The 20,688-nt window shown below is 36.1% G+C and overlaps 1 protein-coding gene across 3 annotated transcripts in view; it reads right to left on the bottom strand.

Annotated features, from left to right (window-relative positions):
- The window catches only part of SNTG1 (syntrophin gamma 1), an 868,962-nt gene that overhangs the window by 349,288 nt on the left and 498,986 nt on the right, over positions 1-20,688 (bottom strand). For all 3 annotated transcript variants that reach the window (XM_023190587.1, XM_023190588.1, XM_023190589.1), the window contains one exon: positions 20,001-20,135. In XM_023190587.1, coding sequence (XP_023046355.1) covers positions 20,001-20,135 — 135 coding nt within the window. The remainder of the gene's footprint in view (positions 1-20,000; positions 20,136-20,688) is intronic.

Genomic DNA, 20,688 nt, shown 5'->3' with positions numbered 1-20,688 from the left:
TAGATAGATAGATAGATAGATAGATAGATAGATAGATAGATAGATAGATAGATCACTGTTGAAGGAAATTCAAATATTTTACCCCAAAATATATATTTTGACATATTTGAAATGACTGCCTTCTTGCCAGCAAACAGAAGTGGTCTTGTTAGCCTGTTTTTTGTGAATAAAATTTGCATCTGTAGAGAATCTCCATTAATGCAGTCAGTCCTGTCCTTTCTATGCCTTTTCCAGGTCCAGGAGAGATTGAGAGTGACATTTTTAAAAGTCTGAAAAGAAACATTTACTCTATAGAGGCTTGGTCTGCACAACAAGGCCACTTTGCAAGTCAGTCTTCTTCCTTTCTCCCTCCCATAACCTGTCTTGCCATTAAAATCTGTTTTTGGAGATACTCTGGTTCTGAATTATGTCTGTAATTTCAAAATGGTATATAAGCTTTTATTACTTACTGAAAAGTTGAGTGTTCATTCTGGAGGCTCCCAGGTATACACAGTAACTAAGTCTGTATGCCTTTTTTCCTATTAATGAATATGTCTCATATCAGTGATCTTTCAGCAGACCTTTAGGGGGCCAAGAGCCTATGGCCCTCACACTGTCTATTGGTGTTGTCAGAGGAGTTTGAAACAGAGCAACTCAATCTTAAATAAGGGTTGGGTAAAATAAAGCTAAAACCTACTGGGCTGCATTCCTAGGAGGTTACGGCATTCTCAGTCACAGGATGAGATAGAAGTTTGGCACAAGATACAGGTCATAAAGGCCTTGCTGATGAAATAGGTTGCAATAAAAAAAAAAGCCAGTTAAATCTCACCAAAAACAAAATGGTGACAAGAGTGACCTCTGGTGGTCCTCACTGCTACACTCCCACCAGCACCATGACAGTTTACAAATGTCATGGCAATGTAAGGAAGTTAGTCTATATTGTTTAAAAGGGGGAAGCATGAATAATTCACCTCTTGTTTAGCATATGATCAAGAAATAACCATAAATATGGGCCACTGGCAGGCCCGAAAGCTTCTCTGCCTATGGAGTAACCATTCTTTTATTCCTTTACTAGCTTAATAAGCTTGCTTTCATTTTACTCTATGGACTCACACTGAATTCTTTCTTGTGGAGATCGAAGAGCCCTCTTTTGGGGTTTGGATTGGGACCCCTTTCTGGTAACAGTGTCAGCATTTTATAGTTCAAGGGAAAGGGAAGTAATAGAAACCTCACTTTCATTTAAATGTCCCTGTACCACCCCCTCTCCCCTTTTTTTTTTTTTGAAACAGAGTCTCACTCTGTTGCAAGACTGGAGTGCAGTGTCACAATCTTGACTTACCACAATCTCTGCCTCCCTGGTTCAAACAATTATCCTGCCTCAGCCTCCCAAGTAGCTGGGAGCTGGGACCACAGGCACATGCCATCACACCTAGCTAATTTTTGTATTTTTAGTAGAGACAAAGTTTCACCATGTTGGCCAGGATGGTCTTGATCTCTTGGCCTCATGATCCACCCACCTCAGCCTCCCAAAGTGCTGGGATTACAGGTGTAGGTCACTGCACCTGGCCTATCTTCCCCTATTTTTAATTGTTATAAATATTTTCTCTATATACATTGAGAAGTACATTAGACAATGTTATAATTTTTGCTTGAACCATCACCCTTCCTTTAAAAAACTTAAGGGGAAAAGAAAAATGTACTGTATTTACATATCTTTTAATTATTTTTCTTCCTTTGTGATGTTTCAGGATTCCTTCTTTAATCATTTACTCTCTGTTGAGAAAGATCTTTGTAGCCATTCCTTTAGTGAAAGACTTTTCTTATATTTCTTATATCTTATGATGTCTTGGTTTTCTCTTGATTCCTGGAGGATATGTTTCACAGATAGAGAATTCTGGGTTGACAGTTTTTTTCTTTCCTTTCAGCAATTGAAAACTATTGTTTCACTTCCTTCTGGCCTTCATTGCTTCTGGTGAAAACTGTACTGTCATTTGAATTGTTTTCTTCCCATTGCTGTTATTCCTTTTTTGTTGCTTTTAAAGTTTTCTTCTTTGTCTTTAGTCCTCAGAATTTGCTTGTGAAGTGATCGACATGAATTTGTTTGATTATGCTTTTTGATATTTGCTCCATTTCCTGAATATACAAGTTCATACCTTTTGCAAAATTTTGAAAAATTTCAGCCGTTATTTTTTTAAATACTCTGAGTCTGACTTCTTTTTCTTCTCAGGAGACGCTGCTAAAATACATGTTAGAACTTTTGTCACATTTCCATGGGTCCCTGAGACTCATCTTATTTTTTTTTTTTCAGCCCAATTTCCCTGTTTTTTTCAGAATGAGTAATTTTATTGTTCTCTCTGTTTCAAGTTAACTGTTTATTTTCTCTGTCCTGTGCTATTGAGTCCAACCATTGAGTTTTTATTTCAATTATTGTATTGCTTAGTTCAATAATTTTGATTTTATTTTTTTGGCTGAGGTATTCTATTTTCTCATTTGTTTCAATGGTGTTTGTAACAAATATATAGAAATTTTATGACAACTATTTTAAAATTCATATTATGTAATTCTAATATCTGTGTCATTTCAGACTTGATATCTGTTAATTATTGCTTCTCATTCAATGTGAGAATTTTCTTGTTTCTGCTGGTAATAGGTGGGAATTTTAGCTCCCTACTAGGCCTCCACGATACAACCCTTGTTGAGGGGAGGAGGAGAGCCTCATTACTGCTCTCTGAGAGGTTTCAACTGACTCCATTGTTTGAGATGGCTTCTTTATCACTGGACTGCACAGATTTGAATTTCAGACAACCAGATAATCTCCACTGACACCACAGTGAGGTGTAGTTTGTGGAGGATTGTTGTTGACCTTGCAGCATAGAGATGAAAGTCCTTGTTCCTGTTTATGATTTCTGTAACACCACCGTGGCAGACAGAGCTGGAGAACATCAGTGCAGCCTGGTGAGGGTGTTAAGTCTAACTTCTCCACTTGGTCATTGCCATTGGAGATAGAAGGAGGGCACATTTTTTTGTGTGTGTGGTATTTTGGTAGAGTAGAGCATTTATTTTGGAAGAGTTTATTGTCTTGTTAAACTGCTCACTTTTTTTCTGGAAAGAAAGGTTTTGGTTGGGCTTATTTCATTTCCAGGTTACTGGCTTCTCCTGTAACCAATCTGGGATATTTGAGGCCAAAAATCCATCAAAGAATGTAGTTCTATGACATTCCTCAAATCCTAAAATCCCAAGCCAACCTGTCTTTCTCCCTATTCCTTTCAGAGCCTTATGGTATTTTTTAAAAAGATAATAGTCATAGTTTTTAATTTGCACTTAGTAAAAATAATAGAGAAAAACAGTTCTATCCCTACTTTCCAGGAGAAAGAATGGATATATCCTGGAAATATTTTTGACAGAAAGCTAACATGATTTTTTAAACTGATTGGATGTAGCTTCAGTGAAATAGTAGAGTAATGAGAGATTTCAGGGATTTTGCCTAACGCAACTGGAAAGATGACATATTCATTTATTCTATTGGGATAGGAAATGTTGTGAAGGGAACTGATTTGGGGAATAATCAAGAGTTTGGTTTGCCTAACATGTTTAAACTTATGTTTTAGTTAAACATGAAGTTTAACTAAAATTTCATGTTTAAGTTGAAAATGCCTACTGGACCTCCAACTGCAGATATTGTACAAATAGTTGCACTATCTCAATCTGGAGTGCAGGGAACAGGACAAGGTGAGATATTAACTGGAACTTAGTCACTATCAAAGCCATGAGAATGGATGATATCTGAAAGAGCAAGTGCAAAAAGTAAAAGAAAAAGAATAACGTAAAGAACTAAGTTTTGCACCACTAAAGTGTCTACAGATGGATAAGAAGAAAAGACTCAGCAGTGAAGATAGACAAAGTTGCTTAGAATTTGGAGGAAAAGAGGAATGTAAGGTACCCAAGAAGCCAGTAAGAAAATATTTGTAGGAGAAAGGAGTGTCAGTGGTGTTGAAAACACAAGTAAAATTAGAAATGGGAAATATTCATTAAATTGAGCAATGTTGAAATAACTAGTGAAGTTGAAGAGAGAAATGACAGTGGAGTAGTGGGGATGAATTACTGAATTTGGGGGATGATGGCAAAGAAACAATCATTTCAATGGGTTTGCTCTGGGAGAGGAATCAGAGAAATGCAGTGGAAGCTGGAGGAGAATTTTTGACCAAGAGAGAATTTGGTTTGGTTTTGCTTTTGAAGGAGGGGAAATTATAGTTGCTTGGTTGGAATGATCAGAATGATCACTGGTCAGAATGATCTAGTGGAAAATGAGCATTTGATGATGCAATCAAATATCAAATACAGTGGGAAACTGTATCATCAAATACAGTGGGAAACTGCTGGAACAATGTCTTTGAAGATGCACGCAGGGATGGAATTTAGTGTATGACTGGATGATGACCTTAGGTAGGAGAAAAGACAGATCATCTATGGTAATGGAAAGGGAGAAAACACATAAGGTCACAAGTCCAGGAAGGTAGATATAAATGGCAGTGGGGCATTGTTTTCTTGGTTTCATTTTCTCAGTGAAGGAAGAAGCAAGGACATCACCTTGGAGTGAGAATGAGAGAGATGTTACTGGATACTTGAGGAGAAAGAAGTTGATATGACATTGTCACCTAAGGAAGCAAGGGATTGAATGGACAAGAAAATGAAGTGTGATGTAGTAGTTCATGAAAGGTGAGAAAAGCACACTCTTATTTATATCTTACATGAGCCTCTTGCAGGCAGTCACATAGAGTGTCCACTGTTAGAGGAGATTTAGAAGAAAAAAGAGAAGCAAGCCATGGAATATTATAACGAGTTGACCTTTCATAAGTACAATTCTACATTCTAAGAAAGCAAATATTGTGTCTAGAGAAAGTAAAATGTTACGATCACATAGGTGCCTTTTGACAGACACTGAAATAGAAGCCAGTTCTCTACTATAAATCACTAAGGCTCAGAATATGCAGTCTACAGAGTAAGATAATGTGGCACATGCTTCATAACTAGTAGAAAAGTTAAGGAGTGTCAAAAATCTGCATGTGTTCCTTATCACAGAGATGTTCCAACTTGTGTATATAAGCAATTGCTTTGATTTTATTGATGTTACTTAGAAAAGCATATATCATGGAGGTTCAAATGGAAGTTATACATTATTTTTGGAGACAAATTTTTTATAAGTTAAAATTATTTTACCATATGTCCAGTGGGATTAAAACCACCTAGAATTTCTTCTTTAAAACACTTTCTTTCCAGTACTAGTAAAAATAAATCCTCCTATACTATACAACTTACAGTGTCCAAAGTGCATTTGAATATATCACTTTATATGACATTTGACTCAAAAACAGTGAATCATAGTCACAGTCACTCAGGGGTTAAGCTACGGATAGAACAGAACAAGTATCTGCTTGACTCCATTGCTCTAATGCAGGGTAATGGGATCCATGACATGGAGTTCAGCACAGCTATCACTCTATTATGGAAAGATCTTAGCGTTAAATCACATGGACTTCAAAGTCTTCATTTATGGAAGAAAGGCAATGATACAAACAAATTAGCAAAATAATGACATGATATGAATATAAGTAGTCATAAACAAAATGTCTCAAACACACTTCAAACAGTTTAAGTAATCTTTCTAAAATATTCTGTAAATTACCAAGAACTAAGCATAATCAAATATAAGCCACAGTAACACCTCAAATTTCCAAGATTTAGCTAATCTGCAAACTCATGTATTAATAATAGTGTTGAAAGTCATAAATAAGAAAAATGAATCATCACTATTGCTTAATACAAATCAAAATTTATGCTCTTATGTAAGAAGGCCTTAAATTCTCACTCTGATTCTCACTTTTTGTGCTACACATTTGACATATTGGCTATGTGGATCCAGGCCCACTGTATAGGAAAGTAACGGACTTAGTGTTTTAGAGTAACGGACTTAGTGTTTTAGAGTGGAACGAAGTAGGGGGAACTAAAGAACCACTCAATGCATGTGTACATGTATAACTATGCTTATAACCTCCATGACAATCCAGGAATCTTTTGTGTGGAAGCAAATGATCCCACAAACCACAGATTATCACTGAGTGAATGCCCAGTGCAAAAACCAATATCCATACTGATGATTATACAAGTTTAATTGTACTTGGGACATTTTGTTTAAGACTGCACAGACTGCTTTCTTTCTTTCTTTTTTTTTTTTTTTTTTGAGACAGAGTCTTGCTCTGTAGCCCAGGCTGGAGTGCAGTGGCCGGATCTCAGCTCACTGCAAGCTCCGCCTCCCGGGTTTACGCCATTCTCCTGCCTCAGCCTCCCAAGTAGCTGGGACTACAGGCGCCCGCCACCTCGCCCGGCTAGTTTTTTGTATTTTTTAGTAGAGACGGGGTTTCACCGTGTTAGCCAGGATGGTCTTGATCTCCTGACCTCGTGATCCGCCCGTCTCAGCCTCCCAAAGTGCTGGGATTACAGGCTTGAGCCACCGCGCCCGGCAATGCACAGACTGCTTTCACAGATGGAGAGAGAAAAGATACAATCTAAAATAACATGAAGATAAAAGCATTGACATTGTAAAAATAAAAATATTAAGCTACAAAGAAAAGTGGATGACCTATGTGGCTCAATATTTGAACACCTAGAACATTATCCATTTTACTCTGTCATTGTAATCACCCATCGTTATCATGTATCAAGTCTCCTCAATGCCTAGCTACATTAACAGCAATCCATTTATCAAAGATAAATTTCAATCATTGACTTCTTAATGCTCGGAAAATTAAAAGACTTATTTAAACTCTGAATTTTGGTTACCCACATTTCGTTTTTAAATTTATTATTATTTTTTTTAAAAAGGTAGCTGTCTTACCCTGTTTCCACATATGTAGTACAAATTAACAATATGTACGATAGCGAGCATCATGCAAAATTATGTGGATTACATACAAAAAATATTTTAAGTTTTATATAATATACTGAAAGATGAACTTTTATTGGCTTGGAAAGCAGAAAATGTATTTTTTTTTTAAACTAAATTTCTCTACTTGTGCTACTAAAACAACTGAGGAACTGTTTCATGGAAAGAGGATATTACAAATACATTGTTGACAAAAATGAGACATTTTAACCAAAAATTTTACTGCTTGATCTATTATGTTAACATGTATAGGTATAGGTAAACATTTACTTCAATTATGTTAAGCTTATTTTTATATTATTATCTATTTCTTTTCATTTTCTAGTGTGTCCTTATTATTGATTTCCAGAGCAATATAGATTTCAGCCTATTGGCTTATATTCAATCTCATTTAAGTATTACCTACTTAATGTAAATGTTTTTCTGCAGAAACAGTATAAACTTCATAAGACTATAGTGTTTGGAATACCTCTAGGCTGCTTTACATTACTGTCATTTTGAGAATTCTTTGATTTAAAGCAATAATAATGAAACTCATTTGCATTTAAAGAACATTTGTTCACTCACGAAGGATTTCTTTTAAGGTAAGAAGTTTTATTCTCTAATTTTGAACAGAAAGATTATTTATGCTCTTCAAATTACTCCTCCAGGTTAATCATTTAAAGTTTTAGGCAAAGTGAATTAGAGAAAGAAACAATTATTCAGATGAGTAATTCCTTTATTATTTTAGCAAACATTTCTGTTCTCAAATAAGATTGTGGGATTAAGATAAGCACACAACAACAGTTTAGAAGCTGAAAGGAAGAAGAGAACCATCTTTATTGTTCACCTGTATTGGTCACCTAGGCAATGCAATCTCATTTAATTTTGCCACAGTGAATTATATATAGTAAGTGGTCTCTGTTTTTCACTCATAGAAACAATGATTCAGAGAAAGCAAGAAGTCACACAGGTTCACAAAGTTGGCAAATGGGGAGACTGAGATTAAAAGCCAGACCTGTATCACTTCAGATCTGATAGCTTTTCCACAAACACACACACACATACGCACGCACATGCACACACACACAACTAATCTTGAGTCTAACGCTCCTTTGAGTTAGATATACTAAAATCCCTTTCCAAGACAACACACAATAAAACGACAAATAAAATAAACAAGAATAATGTCAAACGTGCAGCCAGAGTAATAAGGAAAGAGGAAAAATGTGTCGGTTGTCAGGAATGATGACTAAGTATAAAGATTCACAAGTAAGAAGTCTGTACAACCAGGGGCCCAAAGGCAACCATTCAGGGCCACCACTGAAAGGACCAGGCAAGAGAGGAGAGGCACCATTACCTGCATAGAAAACCCTCTTAGTGTGTCGGTATGAAAAACGATTCCTATCAAGCAAAGGATTATAGTAAAAAGCTTGCCAATCTTGAACTCAGATCTGGATGAAAGAATTAAAAACCAATTCTCCTGAAATTTTGTGAATTGGCCCACAGGTAAGTTTGTGATGAGTTGTCTCTACCTGTGTGGCCTTATATCCCCAACTGAGAATTTAGTTTAAAGAATATCTGGGTTGCTAATATAACCTTCACCTGGAAGAACTAAATGTAAATTCTGTCTTCATAACACATTATACAGCCAAACTGAGGGATATTCATAGAGTGCCAAGGACCATGAGCCCACAGTGAGAAATCCCGGGGGAAATAGAACATAGTGAGTGCATCAGCAGCAGAACAAAGAACAGACAACAGAGTCAGATCTATACAGACTGCAGATCTTGCAATTACAGATACAGCATATAAATAGGATTCTCTAACAAGATTAATATTAATAGAAAGGAGATATCAAATGTATAATCGTGATGTAAAATACTATGAGGCAAATATAAAATAGAACTTCCAGAAGTGAAAACCATAATAGCCAGAATCAGAAATTCAATAAATAGTTTAAATAATAGACTCAATGTAACCAAAGAGAGAGATAGTGAACTGAAGGGGAGACAGGAGGAGTTGCCTTTAGCAGTCCACAGAGGGCAGACAAGTTCAAAATATGAAAAAATGTAAGAAAATGGAGAATCCAGGGGGCTGATTTAGCATCCATCCAAATGTTACTGAAGGAAAGAACACAGATAATAGAGAGGAGGCTCTTCAAAGACAATGGCTAAAATTTCTTCAGAATTGAAGAAATACATAAATTTTCATATTCCTGTCTTATGACTCCCAAGCAAAGAAAATAAATCTTCAGATAGATACATCAGAGTGACACAGCAGATTACCATGGGGCATGGATAGGCATGGATACTGAAATCCTTAACACTCAGAAAGAAGAGACAGCTTTCCGACAAAGAAAAAGCAGATAGATGGCAGACTTTCTCAAACTCCAAAACTCAGTGTGAGAGCTAAGGGATCAAAATATAACAAAATACAACAAACTGTCAAACTTTTTATGGAAGAAGAAAGAAAAAAAAGTGTTAATCTATCGATACTTATCAATCAATCATCTGTCTATACCTGTTATCTATCTATGCATCTATGTATCTATCACCCATCTCTATCTATTATTAAGCTGCTGATGGGCACATGATTGATCATAGCCCTCTTGAACTTTAAAAATCAAATTTAATGTTATAAAAATTCATTTGTGTAAATATGACATATATTTTTGTAAGTATGACAAATTTGTAAAATCACAAATGTGAGCAATGTAACTGATAAGCTAGTGGAAGCAGGCATCATTGCTTTAATTAACTGATTTTAGCTCCTATCTTGATATCAGTCTATGGCAAAATTGCATTGGTTCTAAACGGTCTAAGTTTTTTTTGGTCTCAATTCAACTTCATTTTATACCACTCTAAAACCTGATTTTCCTACTTAAGTTGTTCCCTTAATTGATGACACCACAACCCACCAATACACCTTGCACCCACCGCACCTTACATCTTTCCCAACTGTATCCTGAGGGTAACATGTCCCATGACTAAGCAATCCTTGATTATGGCACGCTTTTTAATGGTTTGGTAATTGGTAATTTTGTATACACTTTTTATCTGCTTTGAATGTTACCTACTTAAGTCTTGTAAAGTTACATATATCCTGTAAAATTCTACCTGCTATTTAAGAGGTGGGACCTTAACCACATCCTCTGGAAAGCAGTTCCTGACCTAGACCTCTGTACTCCATATATCACCATGTCTATACACACCCACATTGTATCATGTGTCATGTTAATAAAGATATTATTTGTTGAGCTCCTACTATGTGCCAGAGAATGTGTTCTCTTTTACTTGTATTCACTTATTTCATCTTCAAAATTATCCAATGAGATAGATAGTATTATATCCATTTAGAAGTGAAAAACATAATAATACAAATCAGAAATTCAATAGTTTAAATAATAGACTCAATCTGTCAAAGAAAGAGCTATGAACTGAAAGGAAGACGGAAGGAGTCACCTTTAGTGCCCCATAGAAAGACAAAATAGGTACAAAAAATAAGAAAAACTAAGTATTAAAGAGTTGTCAGTAAATTTGCTTTATATATATATATAAAGAAAATCTCATTAAAATTATTTTAAAGGTAAAATAAAACAAAATGCACAATAATGAGTGGCCTTAACAATGCTAGGTTTAACAAAAAATGTTAAGATAAATATTCTCAATATGCAACTTATACTTAGCAATGTATTTCACACACACACAAAAAAACTCTGTTAATAAGGTATCCTTCTGTGGATGCCATTTTTCTTGTGGTAAAAGTTATCATTCATTTGCTTCTACATTTGGAGGAGGCTTCAAATAACACCACCAACACCTCCAACTGCATCTGCTCTGTGTATCCTAATCAAAGGAGACACAGGCAGTAGTCCCTGGGGACTGCTGCCCAGACTGTGGAATCCGTGATGGTGTTGCCGCGGGCTGACTACAACTGTGACCACCTCAGGCTAATCCCACTGTGGCCACCACCAGGGGGTCCAGTGACAATGTTTTCACTGCAGCCACAATCTTTTCTTCCAGGGCTGCCATATCTGGAACGGCATAAGCCCTGGGAAATTAGGAACATAAATGTCCCTAGTGGTGATTACTGACTGGCAAAAATGAAACATCACATGAGAAATAGAAGGAGTTTCCAGCACTGTCTTTTCAATTTAACAATCTCTAATAATAAAAGAAAGGGACACTCTCGGTTTCAAGAGCAGGCCTTTGTATATCTTTCTGTTATAAGATCACAACTCTATAAACAATACTTGCCCATCTGTAAGTATTTTTCTACTCCTGAAAAATGTTTCTCTTCTTCCTTCTTTTTTTTTTTGAAACGGAGTCTCGCTCTGTAGCCCAGGCCAGAGTGCAGTGGCGTGACCTCAACTCACTGCAAGTTCTGCCTCCTGGGTTCATGTCATTCTCCTGCCTCAGCCTCGGAGTAGATTTAGCATCTTTTTTAATTTTTTTTTTATTATTATTTTTAGTAGAGATGGGTTTTCATCATGTTAATCAGGATAGTCTCGATCTCCTGAACTTGTGATCCACCCACTTGGCCTCACAAAGTGCTGGGATTACAAGTGTGAGCCACAGCGCCCGGCCTTCCTTTTCTTAATTTTATTTGCACACATTTGGAATGTCAGTCTACCCAAAAAGACCAAATAAGGAGAAGTGCAAACATAAAATACTTTGTATTGCAAAATTTATAGACATACAATCAAATGTAAAAACAAGATTAAACTGATAGCTTCTTTTATCAATGTTAGTAACCAATGACCACTTTAACTCTAAAACGTTTTGAAAAATCAGTTGTATTTACTTAGAATAGGTCAAATTTTATAGAATACAACCTAAGTGTCTGTCAACAGATGAATGGATAAAGCATTTATACACACAGTTGACTATAATGCAGCCAGAGGAAAGAAGGAAACCCTTCCATTCATGATAACGTGCATGAACACAGAGGACATTATGCTTAATGAAATAAGTCAGGCACAGAAAGACAAATGTTGAATGACCTCGCATATGCATAATCTAAAAATGTCCAACCCATAGAAACAGAAAGTAGAATGGTGGGCTTCCAGGGGCTGGGGAGTGGAAGAAATAGAAAGTGCTGATAAAAAGGTACAAACTTTCAGTTATAAAATGAACAATATCTCAGGGTCTAATGTACAGCAGGGGAGGTGATAGATGTGTTAAGTTACTGTAACAATCATTACACAATATGTATATATATCTATGAAGTCATCATATTGTACACCCTGAATATATATATTCTTTGTCAATTCAGTATTTTTTTAAAAAAGAAGAATGTAATCTCATTAAAATCAGCAAACAAATGATAACATTGGCATACAAGAGTTATTTTTAAAAGTTTAAAAAATATAGACAATGTGTATTTTATGCATGTGTGTGTACACAGACTCTGATCTCCATGTTGACAGATTTCAGTGAGTATCTCTGTGATGTGGGAAAAAGAAAGAACAACCTTTCTATCTAGGCCTGCACACACCATCCCTCCCAGATGACCTATTAAGAATCTATCCATAATAAGTGCACTAGTCTAGATACATTCTCTCTCTGGATCACATTTTCACAGATAATGAACCTCAAAGAGCCACATCCTACATCATGTCACACCCATGTGGAAGCCAGTACAAATTCCAAGGTTAATAGTAGATACTAGTTCTCTTAATGTTATCTTCAGGAAATTGTGGTTTCACTCATGGGATTGCTAATTGCATGTTTTATCCCACAAGGAAACTAGAAGAAGTTGTTTGGTTGATTTTAAAGTCTAATGGTACCCAGTACACTGAGGTACTGATTGTACTGATGCTATTTATCTGATAGTTCTGCCATGTTTGGAATTTAAACTCCATGATTCTTCATGGTTTTCCTATCTTTTACTAGCAACACCTTTGAAACTGGTGTCTCTATGGGAAAATAGATAGCCATCTTGTATTGATTTTACTCTCATTTGCCTTTTAAAAATATTTCATCAATATTTAAAACTAGCACAGGCTAAATTTAATTTTCCTTCAGGGCACATTGAAGGGCATACTATCATGAGAACAGCCACAGATATCTCTGACTTAGAGTGGTATACCTTTCGGAAGGATGACAGGAACTGAATGTCAGATTTCAGTTCCCCTGGAGCACCAGGGGAAGATGATCACTTTCTTGTATGTTAACTGAAGCTTTAACACATTTATCTGACAACTGCCATGCATCATTCTGATCAACAGTCACTCTACTATCTGCATCTAAAGATCTTGAATAATTGCCGCCTACTTTTTGATACTATTTTTAAATTATCACAGATGAAACAGGTTTTATCTGATATGAACTCAATGCTAAAACTTCAACTGTATAATCTCTGAATAAATCACAGAATGTTCTTCAAAAGTAGCTAATAAAAGGCACTGGGGGAAAGCAGTATTTTGCTGATAGAAGTCACAGTAAATGCATGGATATATCAGTTTTAACTCTCTAGCTGTCTCTTGTAGGTGAAAATGTTGACACACGTTTCTAAATGATCAACATTTTATAGGACTTTCGGCATAACGAGAATTAGAGTCAGATGTGCTAAATATGTCAGAGTGTTTTTTCTCTGCGCCACCTCCTCAAGCCTCTCAGGAGCTACCTGACTTCTATTATAAATTCCTAGACCCACTAATCAGGGAGTGATGAGCAGGTTTAAGCCCCATTTGATGGGGGTTATTGTTAAGTCACTTTCATTAGAAACTCACCCTGATAAAGCCCTGGAGCTCAGCTACAGGTTCATCAGCCTGTGGTTTTCTGGTGCTGACTCTGGGATTATTACCTGTTCCCATAGTTTCCTCTTCTAATTCTAGAGGTTTGTGAAGCAAAGCCTTTTCCCAGGAGTCCCTTCTCTATCCAAATCCTATATCCTGCCCTCTCACAGAGGCTGCCCTTACATACTTACCATGAATTCTCAATTTTGGTTTCTGCAACTGAGCTATGCCCTACAGTATGTCCAGGAATTCAGAGCAAGGAGCTAAGAGGGTCACTTGGCATGATGCCTGGGTTTTGGCCCATCTGTCAGTCCTTGATTTTCAGATACCAACATTTTGGCTGACTGGAGCTTCTCCAAATGCTCAGTTCTGTGCCCCCTCCCTCAGAGTGAGCCTTTTGCGTGGGCTCACATCCCACTATTTATCCTCCATGGACAGTAGGTTAATGTTGGGGCTGATGGAAGCCTCTCCTGCCTTTGGTATAGATATAGAGAAATTGTCGAGCTTACCACTAACTCCCTATCCCAGACCTTGTCCCACTGCCACCCCTGAGTCCCAGTCCACAAGAGTTTTTGGAACTACTTTTGCACAATTTTAACAATGACAGGAATCTAGCATAACTGACTCCCTAGTGCTTCTAACCGCACAAGCCTTTGCTTATTTCTCTGCTTAAGCCAAAATAACTATGGGAGAGATGTATTTTATAATTTAATGGAAAAATTTAGTTTGTAGTTTAAATCAAGGATGAGGATAGTCCCTTCCCAAAGTTAACCTTTTCCCTATTTGGGGACTGAAACTGTCTTTGTAAAACTAATGAAGGCCATAAAATTATAATTATGCTAGGGACCTGAATTCTGCTAAGATATAGGCATAAACAGCACCTAGTCATTGTTTCCTAGCTTGCTTTTTATAATTGCTTACTGCTTAGGATTCACATAGCCAGGTGTCCGAAGATTTGTAACTTCTCCAGTTGCCACCCTAGGTATCATTGCTATTGTGAAACCTCAGCCTAGTCTTTGAGATATTTTTCAGACTTTGCATTCTAGTATACCAGCTAATGCCTCCCAGACAAGTGACTCCACCCAGGAGCTAACTAAATGCCTGAAGACAGTTTTGGCATCACTGTGATTTAGGCCCTGATCCAACCAGTCAGTAGAACCCATTGCTTAGCTGCCTGCCCGCCAAACTATCCTTAAAACCCTAGTCTTCAAATCCCCCGGCAGAGAGATTTGAGAAATATCTCCTGTCCTCTTTGCTTCACTGCCTTGCAAGTATTAAACTCTTCCTCTAATGCAGTACTGGCTGTCTCATTGTATTGGCTTTTTTCTGTGCAGTGGGCAAGAAGAGTTTGACTGAACTGTAACATTTTCTTTCAGCCTGAGCAAGGCAGGTCAAAAGTGTCAGGCAAAGACAATCCTAGAAGCAGCTTTCAACTAATGCGATAGACCTGAAAATATAAACAACTTCCTCCCTATTGTGGAGTTGGAGGAAAAATCTACAACATTCTATAATTCTCAGGATTTTTCAGCAAAGTGGAGCTTCATTTATCCCCCTCACGAGTAAATTGCCTGATAGCAATCTTCTTCTCAGCCCCTTGCTCCTGACTGTCCTATTTTCCACCCAGACCTTCAGAGCATTGCTTCCAGATAACAAAATAGCTCCTTGCCTAGGGTTCCTCAGACTGACATTTGCCTTTCCTTAGAGCATTCTCCTAACCTTTCCACTCACTTACACGGACTGAGAGTTAACACTCTATTTGTTGTAATACTCAGATAAAGACTTTCTGCTCTCCAAAGTTGGATGATTATCTCTGGCCTAATCTCTTACTGTCTCAAATGCATCTCGTAATTAGCTGGTAAGTGGGGTAATCCCTGTCCAGAGAGCACATGGACTATGTATTGTGGCAATACAACACAAATAGTGCACTGTGAAGGGTCAAGTTTAAAGAGGGTACCTTTTAATACAGAAGTGTCTGTGGGCCTTTACCAGTGGGAGGTTTTAAAAAACAGAAAAAGGAAGTTTTCCCAGAGAAAATCTGGCTCTCTGAAAGTACAGTGCGCTACTTTCTCTGTTGTAGATTGGCTTTCCTCAGATGCAGACCTAGAAGTTAGAATTCCTTCCTGGGATGGGGTCCCAGGAAGTACTTTCAAGTAAGAACAACAATTTATAGAGCAGAATAGAAAAAATTTAAAAACACACTTGATCATCTCAATTGATTCAGAAGAAAGGCATTTGACAAATTTCAAGACCTTTTGATATAAAATTCAACACTGCCTCAATACTCAGCCAGCTAGGAATAGAAGAAAACTACATCATAACGAAGGCAGTATATGAAAAACCCATACTCAAAATTACTCAAAAATGAAGCTTTTCCTTTAAGATCTGGAATAAGAAAAAAAATGCCTGCTTTTACCACTTCTATTCAGCATAGTATTGGAAATCTCAACCAGAGTAATAAGGCAGGAAAAAGAAATAATAATCATCCAAATTTGAAAGGAATAAGTAAAATTATCTCTGATCACAGATGACATAATCTTATACGTAGAAAACCATAAACATTCCACAATAGACTATTAGAACTAATTAATTCTGCAAAGTGGCAGAATACAAAATCAAAATTTAAAAATCCATTACATTTCTATGCACTAACAATAAATAATCCAAAAATAAACTAAGAAAATAATATTTTAACAATACTATCAAAAATTATCAAATACTAAGGGTTTAACTCAAGCAAGGAGTTGAAAGACTTGTACACTGAAAACAACAAAAAATTGCTAAAAGAATGTAAAGTACACATAAATAAATGGAAAGATGCTATGTTCATCTATCAGAAAACTTACTATTATTAAGATGCCCATGCAACTAAAAGTGATCTACAGATTCAACATGATCCTTATAAAAACTGCAATGGTATTTTTTCAAGAAATAGAAAAATTCATTCTAAAAATGTATTTGAGATCTTAAGGAACCCAAATTAGCTGATTTCAAAATTTGCTATAAAGCTACAGTAAAAACAAACAAATAAACAAAAGGCACAACTGTGTGTTACGGGCATAAAGACAAATATATAGACTAATAAACTAGAATAGAGAGGCCATAAAACCCCCCTTGTGTATATGGTAATTTATTTTGGACTGGGTATCCAAATGCTAAAGAATGAAGTTGGACCTTTAACTAATGCCATGTACAGAACAGAAATTAACTTAAAATATAACCAAACCTACAAGTAAGAGTAAAAACTGTAAACTCTTAGAAGAAAATAGAGGGGGAGAAGATCAATTAATAACAATGATGCTCTACATCATTAATTGATAGGAGAATGCAAATGGAAACCACAGTGAGATTCAGCCTCACACTTATTTGGATAGCTATTATCAAAAACACTGCAAACAACAGGGTTGACATGGATGTGGAGAAATCGGAACTTTTGTATTTTGCTTGTTGAAATGAAAAATGGTACAACTACTGTGGAGAAAAGTATGACAGTTTCTTAAGAAGTTGAACAAATAATTACTATTTATCCAGTAATTTCACTTCCGGGTATATACACCAAATAATTGAAAGTGGTGACTCAAGCATATTTGTACACCCATGTTCTTAGAGGCATTTTTCCAAAAATCCAAGGTGGAAACAAACTCAATATTCACTGCTGAGTGAATAGATAAACAAAAGGTGGTATAAATACACAATGGAATGTTATTCAGCCTTTGAAAGGAATGAAATTCTGATATATCCTTCAACATGGATGAACCTTGAAGACATTATGATCATTGAAATAAGCCATCCACAAAGGGTCAGATATTGTATGATTCCACCTACAAGATTTACCCAGAATAGTCAAATGTAGAGCCAGAAAGTAGGACAGTGGTTAACAAGGGGTTAAGAGGAGGAGTACGGTTCAGTGCGTACAGAGTTTCAGTATGGCATGATGAAAATTCTGGCAATGAATAGTAGTGATAGATACACAACAAAGTGAATGCACGAAATGCTACTGAACTTTATACTTAAAAATAGTTAAGACGGTGCATTTTATATTATGTATATTTTACCACAGTTAAAAAAAAAAAAGAAAAACAAAACTTAACTGACCATATAAGAGTGGGTCTATTTTGGGCTCTTCATAATGTTCCATTGACTGATATACTTGAATTTATTACAGCATTACATTGCATTTATTATTAGAATCTTATAGCAAGCTCTGAAATCAGTTAGAATAAACCCTCCAACTTTGCTCTTTTTATTCAAGATTGTTCTGGTTATTGTAAGTCCTTTATATTTCCATGTGAATTTTGGAATCAACTTGTGCATATCTGCAAACATATTTTGGGGTTTTTGAACTGGTTTAGGGTATCTGGAAAGATGTGACAGCTTATCAACACTTAGCTTTCAAGTTACAATCATGGCATATTTCTCCATTATTTGTTTATTTTTTTAATTTCCTTCAACATAGTTTTTATAGTTTTCAGGACAGAGATCATATACATCTTTTATTAAATTTGTTCCTAAGTGTATTGTCTTTCTGACGTATTGTGGATTGCATTTTTATTTCATTTCTAGTTGCTTGTAGGTAGTTTTAGAAACACAAATAACTTGGGCTATTATCCTTATTCCCAGCATTCTTGCTAAATTTTTGTGTTATTCTATCTTTTGTAGAATTCTTAAGGTTTTCTATGCATACCATCATGAAATCTACAAGAAAAGCCATTTTGCCTCTTCCTCTATAATTTTTGTTCTTTATATATAATTTGTGACTTGCTGTAGGAGCATGGTGAACAACATTGATTAGTGAGCAAGGTCTTATCCTTGACTTGCTTTCAATCTCAGAGAGAATGTTCAATGTTAACTAACATATCAGAGAGAGGCTTTAATTAGATGACAGTTGTCAGATTAAGAAAAATCTTGTCTACTCATATCTTGCTTAAAGTGTTTTGTGAAAATGGGTGTTGAATTTTCAAATGCTTTTTTGAATTTGTTGACAACGCCATAAGATGTTTCTCCTTAATTCTGCCTTCATTCTTCCCAGCACTCTGAGCTTTATTTATATGTACAATTATCTTTTAAGGAGAAAGTAGGTCTATGTGTATCAGTTATTATTGACTGTGAAATTTAAAATCAATAATATTATCTCAGTATTGAAGTAGTAAATTTTACTGATTTTATTTTTTGATCTCGGGACCAATGTGATATATTTATTCTAGAGAGTTGTGTGACTCACGCCAATTCTCTATTATTAACCAAAGGGAAGAAAGGACAACCCATGGGAACAGTTTAATCAGCCTTGACATCCAGGCCCATGATTCAGAATGATTTAAATGGTCTGTGACAAAAGAATAGTTAACAGTCTGCAAAATGTCCATTATCTTTAGTTGGCAAAGGCCTATTGATTAAGGGCCTTGAGTTACTCCCATAGGATATTAGTAAGAAGTGATGTGAGAACTCAAGTGCAGCATTATTTGCCACCTACTAAACACTCCAAGGTAAGTCTATTAATAAGGTACAAATTAAATCTTCATGCTAAATAGCTGCAGAAGTTTGGGAAAAGCAGGGAGCAGACTACACGCTACTGTCTATTATTTTCTTCTGAGATCACATATGGCAACATTGTTAAAAAAGATGCCTTTAATAGCATTATTATACAATGAATGATAAACTCCAGAACTTGTTTTATGACAATGTCTTTTAGTGGAATAAAATCTAATCTCATCTAAGGATGTCTTCCACAGCTATGCTGCCCCGACATGAGTAAGTACAGCAATCAGTTTTGCACTGTAATTTATGGCTCTTTCTGAAGCTAGATTAGGAGTGGTGTAATGTGTCAATGGGTTGGAGCATTGGAAAACAGAATTTGCTACAGCACTTGGGCATAATTCTATTAGGGAGGTCCACAGAATCATTCAGACACTATCCCAGGGGAACATCACTCACAATAAGTTCAGTGACCGCTGTCTAATGTCTCCTGCTTCAGTGATGCTGAAGGATGGGCCCCACCCTGGCACCACTCTCAATAGTCCAAGTTCATGAAACATAAGACCAGAGCAGAGGACACCACCATGCGCAGTTCTCAATTAATTCTCTATGTGAAAAGGTAGAATGATCAGAAAATCCAGTGTCACTCTCATCATATGATGACAGCTAGGAGTCATAGACAACAGGCTGGAGATGGGCCCAAAATGCATGTTCATGGACCCCAGGCAAGGTTCTCATATAGGGCCACTGCTTACTTAATGATGTAAGCAAAAATTACATGCAGAACCATTGACTAGAAAAGAAAAACATATTTAAAATGGTCTGTGAATAAACATTTTTATTAACAAAAAACAAACACAAAAAAATTCAACAGAAGAAAAAGTTACTTACACCAGAATAGAAAGGCTCACCAGACACACATATCACATCCTGTTCCTGGATCATCAAAATATCTTTGGCTAGGTGCAGCCGGACTTTGAAAGGCTCCTGGTTACCATCCTGCAGCAAACAAATTCCTGTCTTTGTCTTCAGATTTAAAAAAAAAAAAAAAAAAAGAGGAAAAATTATACTTAGTTTATAGGTTGTAATTTTGTGGCCAATTTATAGCAAAATACGGTGAATAACATTTAAGAAGTGGTGAAAACACACTCTGATGAGCCTGAAAATGAATACTTAGCGTGGGTGCAAGGGAAAAGGAGAATGATTTCAAGTAAAGCGAACTCTCGGATAATGAAAATGATGTCACAAAATTCACACAAAGAAGTGGGGAGTAAGGATTATGGTACATGTACTACATTTTTAAAATAATGAGAGGTTTTGTAATACTTATAATCTAAAAATAAAAAGGTAATAGCTTTATTGAGATATAATTCAAATTCCATACAATTCAACCCTTTCAAATGTACAATTCATGTTTTTTTAAATATAATCAATGGTGTGCAACCATCACTGTAATCAATTTTAGAACATTTCCATCACTTCAGAAAGAAGGAACAGACTCCTATTTCTCCATTTCCCCTCCCACTGCCCCAGCCTACTCTAAACTTCAGTATTTCAGCATTCCTAGTCACCAACAAAC

This window comes from Piliocolobus tephrosceles, chromosome 7 (assembly GCF_002776525.5).
Source record: "Piliocolobus tephrosceles isolate RC106 chromosome 7, ASM277652v3, whole genome shotgun sequence".
Taxonomy (NCBI): Eukaryota; Metazoa; Chordata; class Mammalia; order Primates; family Cercopithecidae; genus Piliocolobus; species Piliocolobus tephrosceles.
This window is presented reverse-complemented; position numbering and strand designations above follow the sequence as displayed.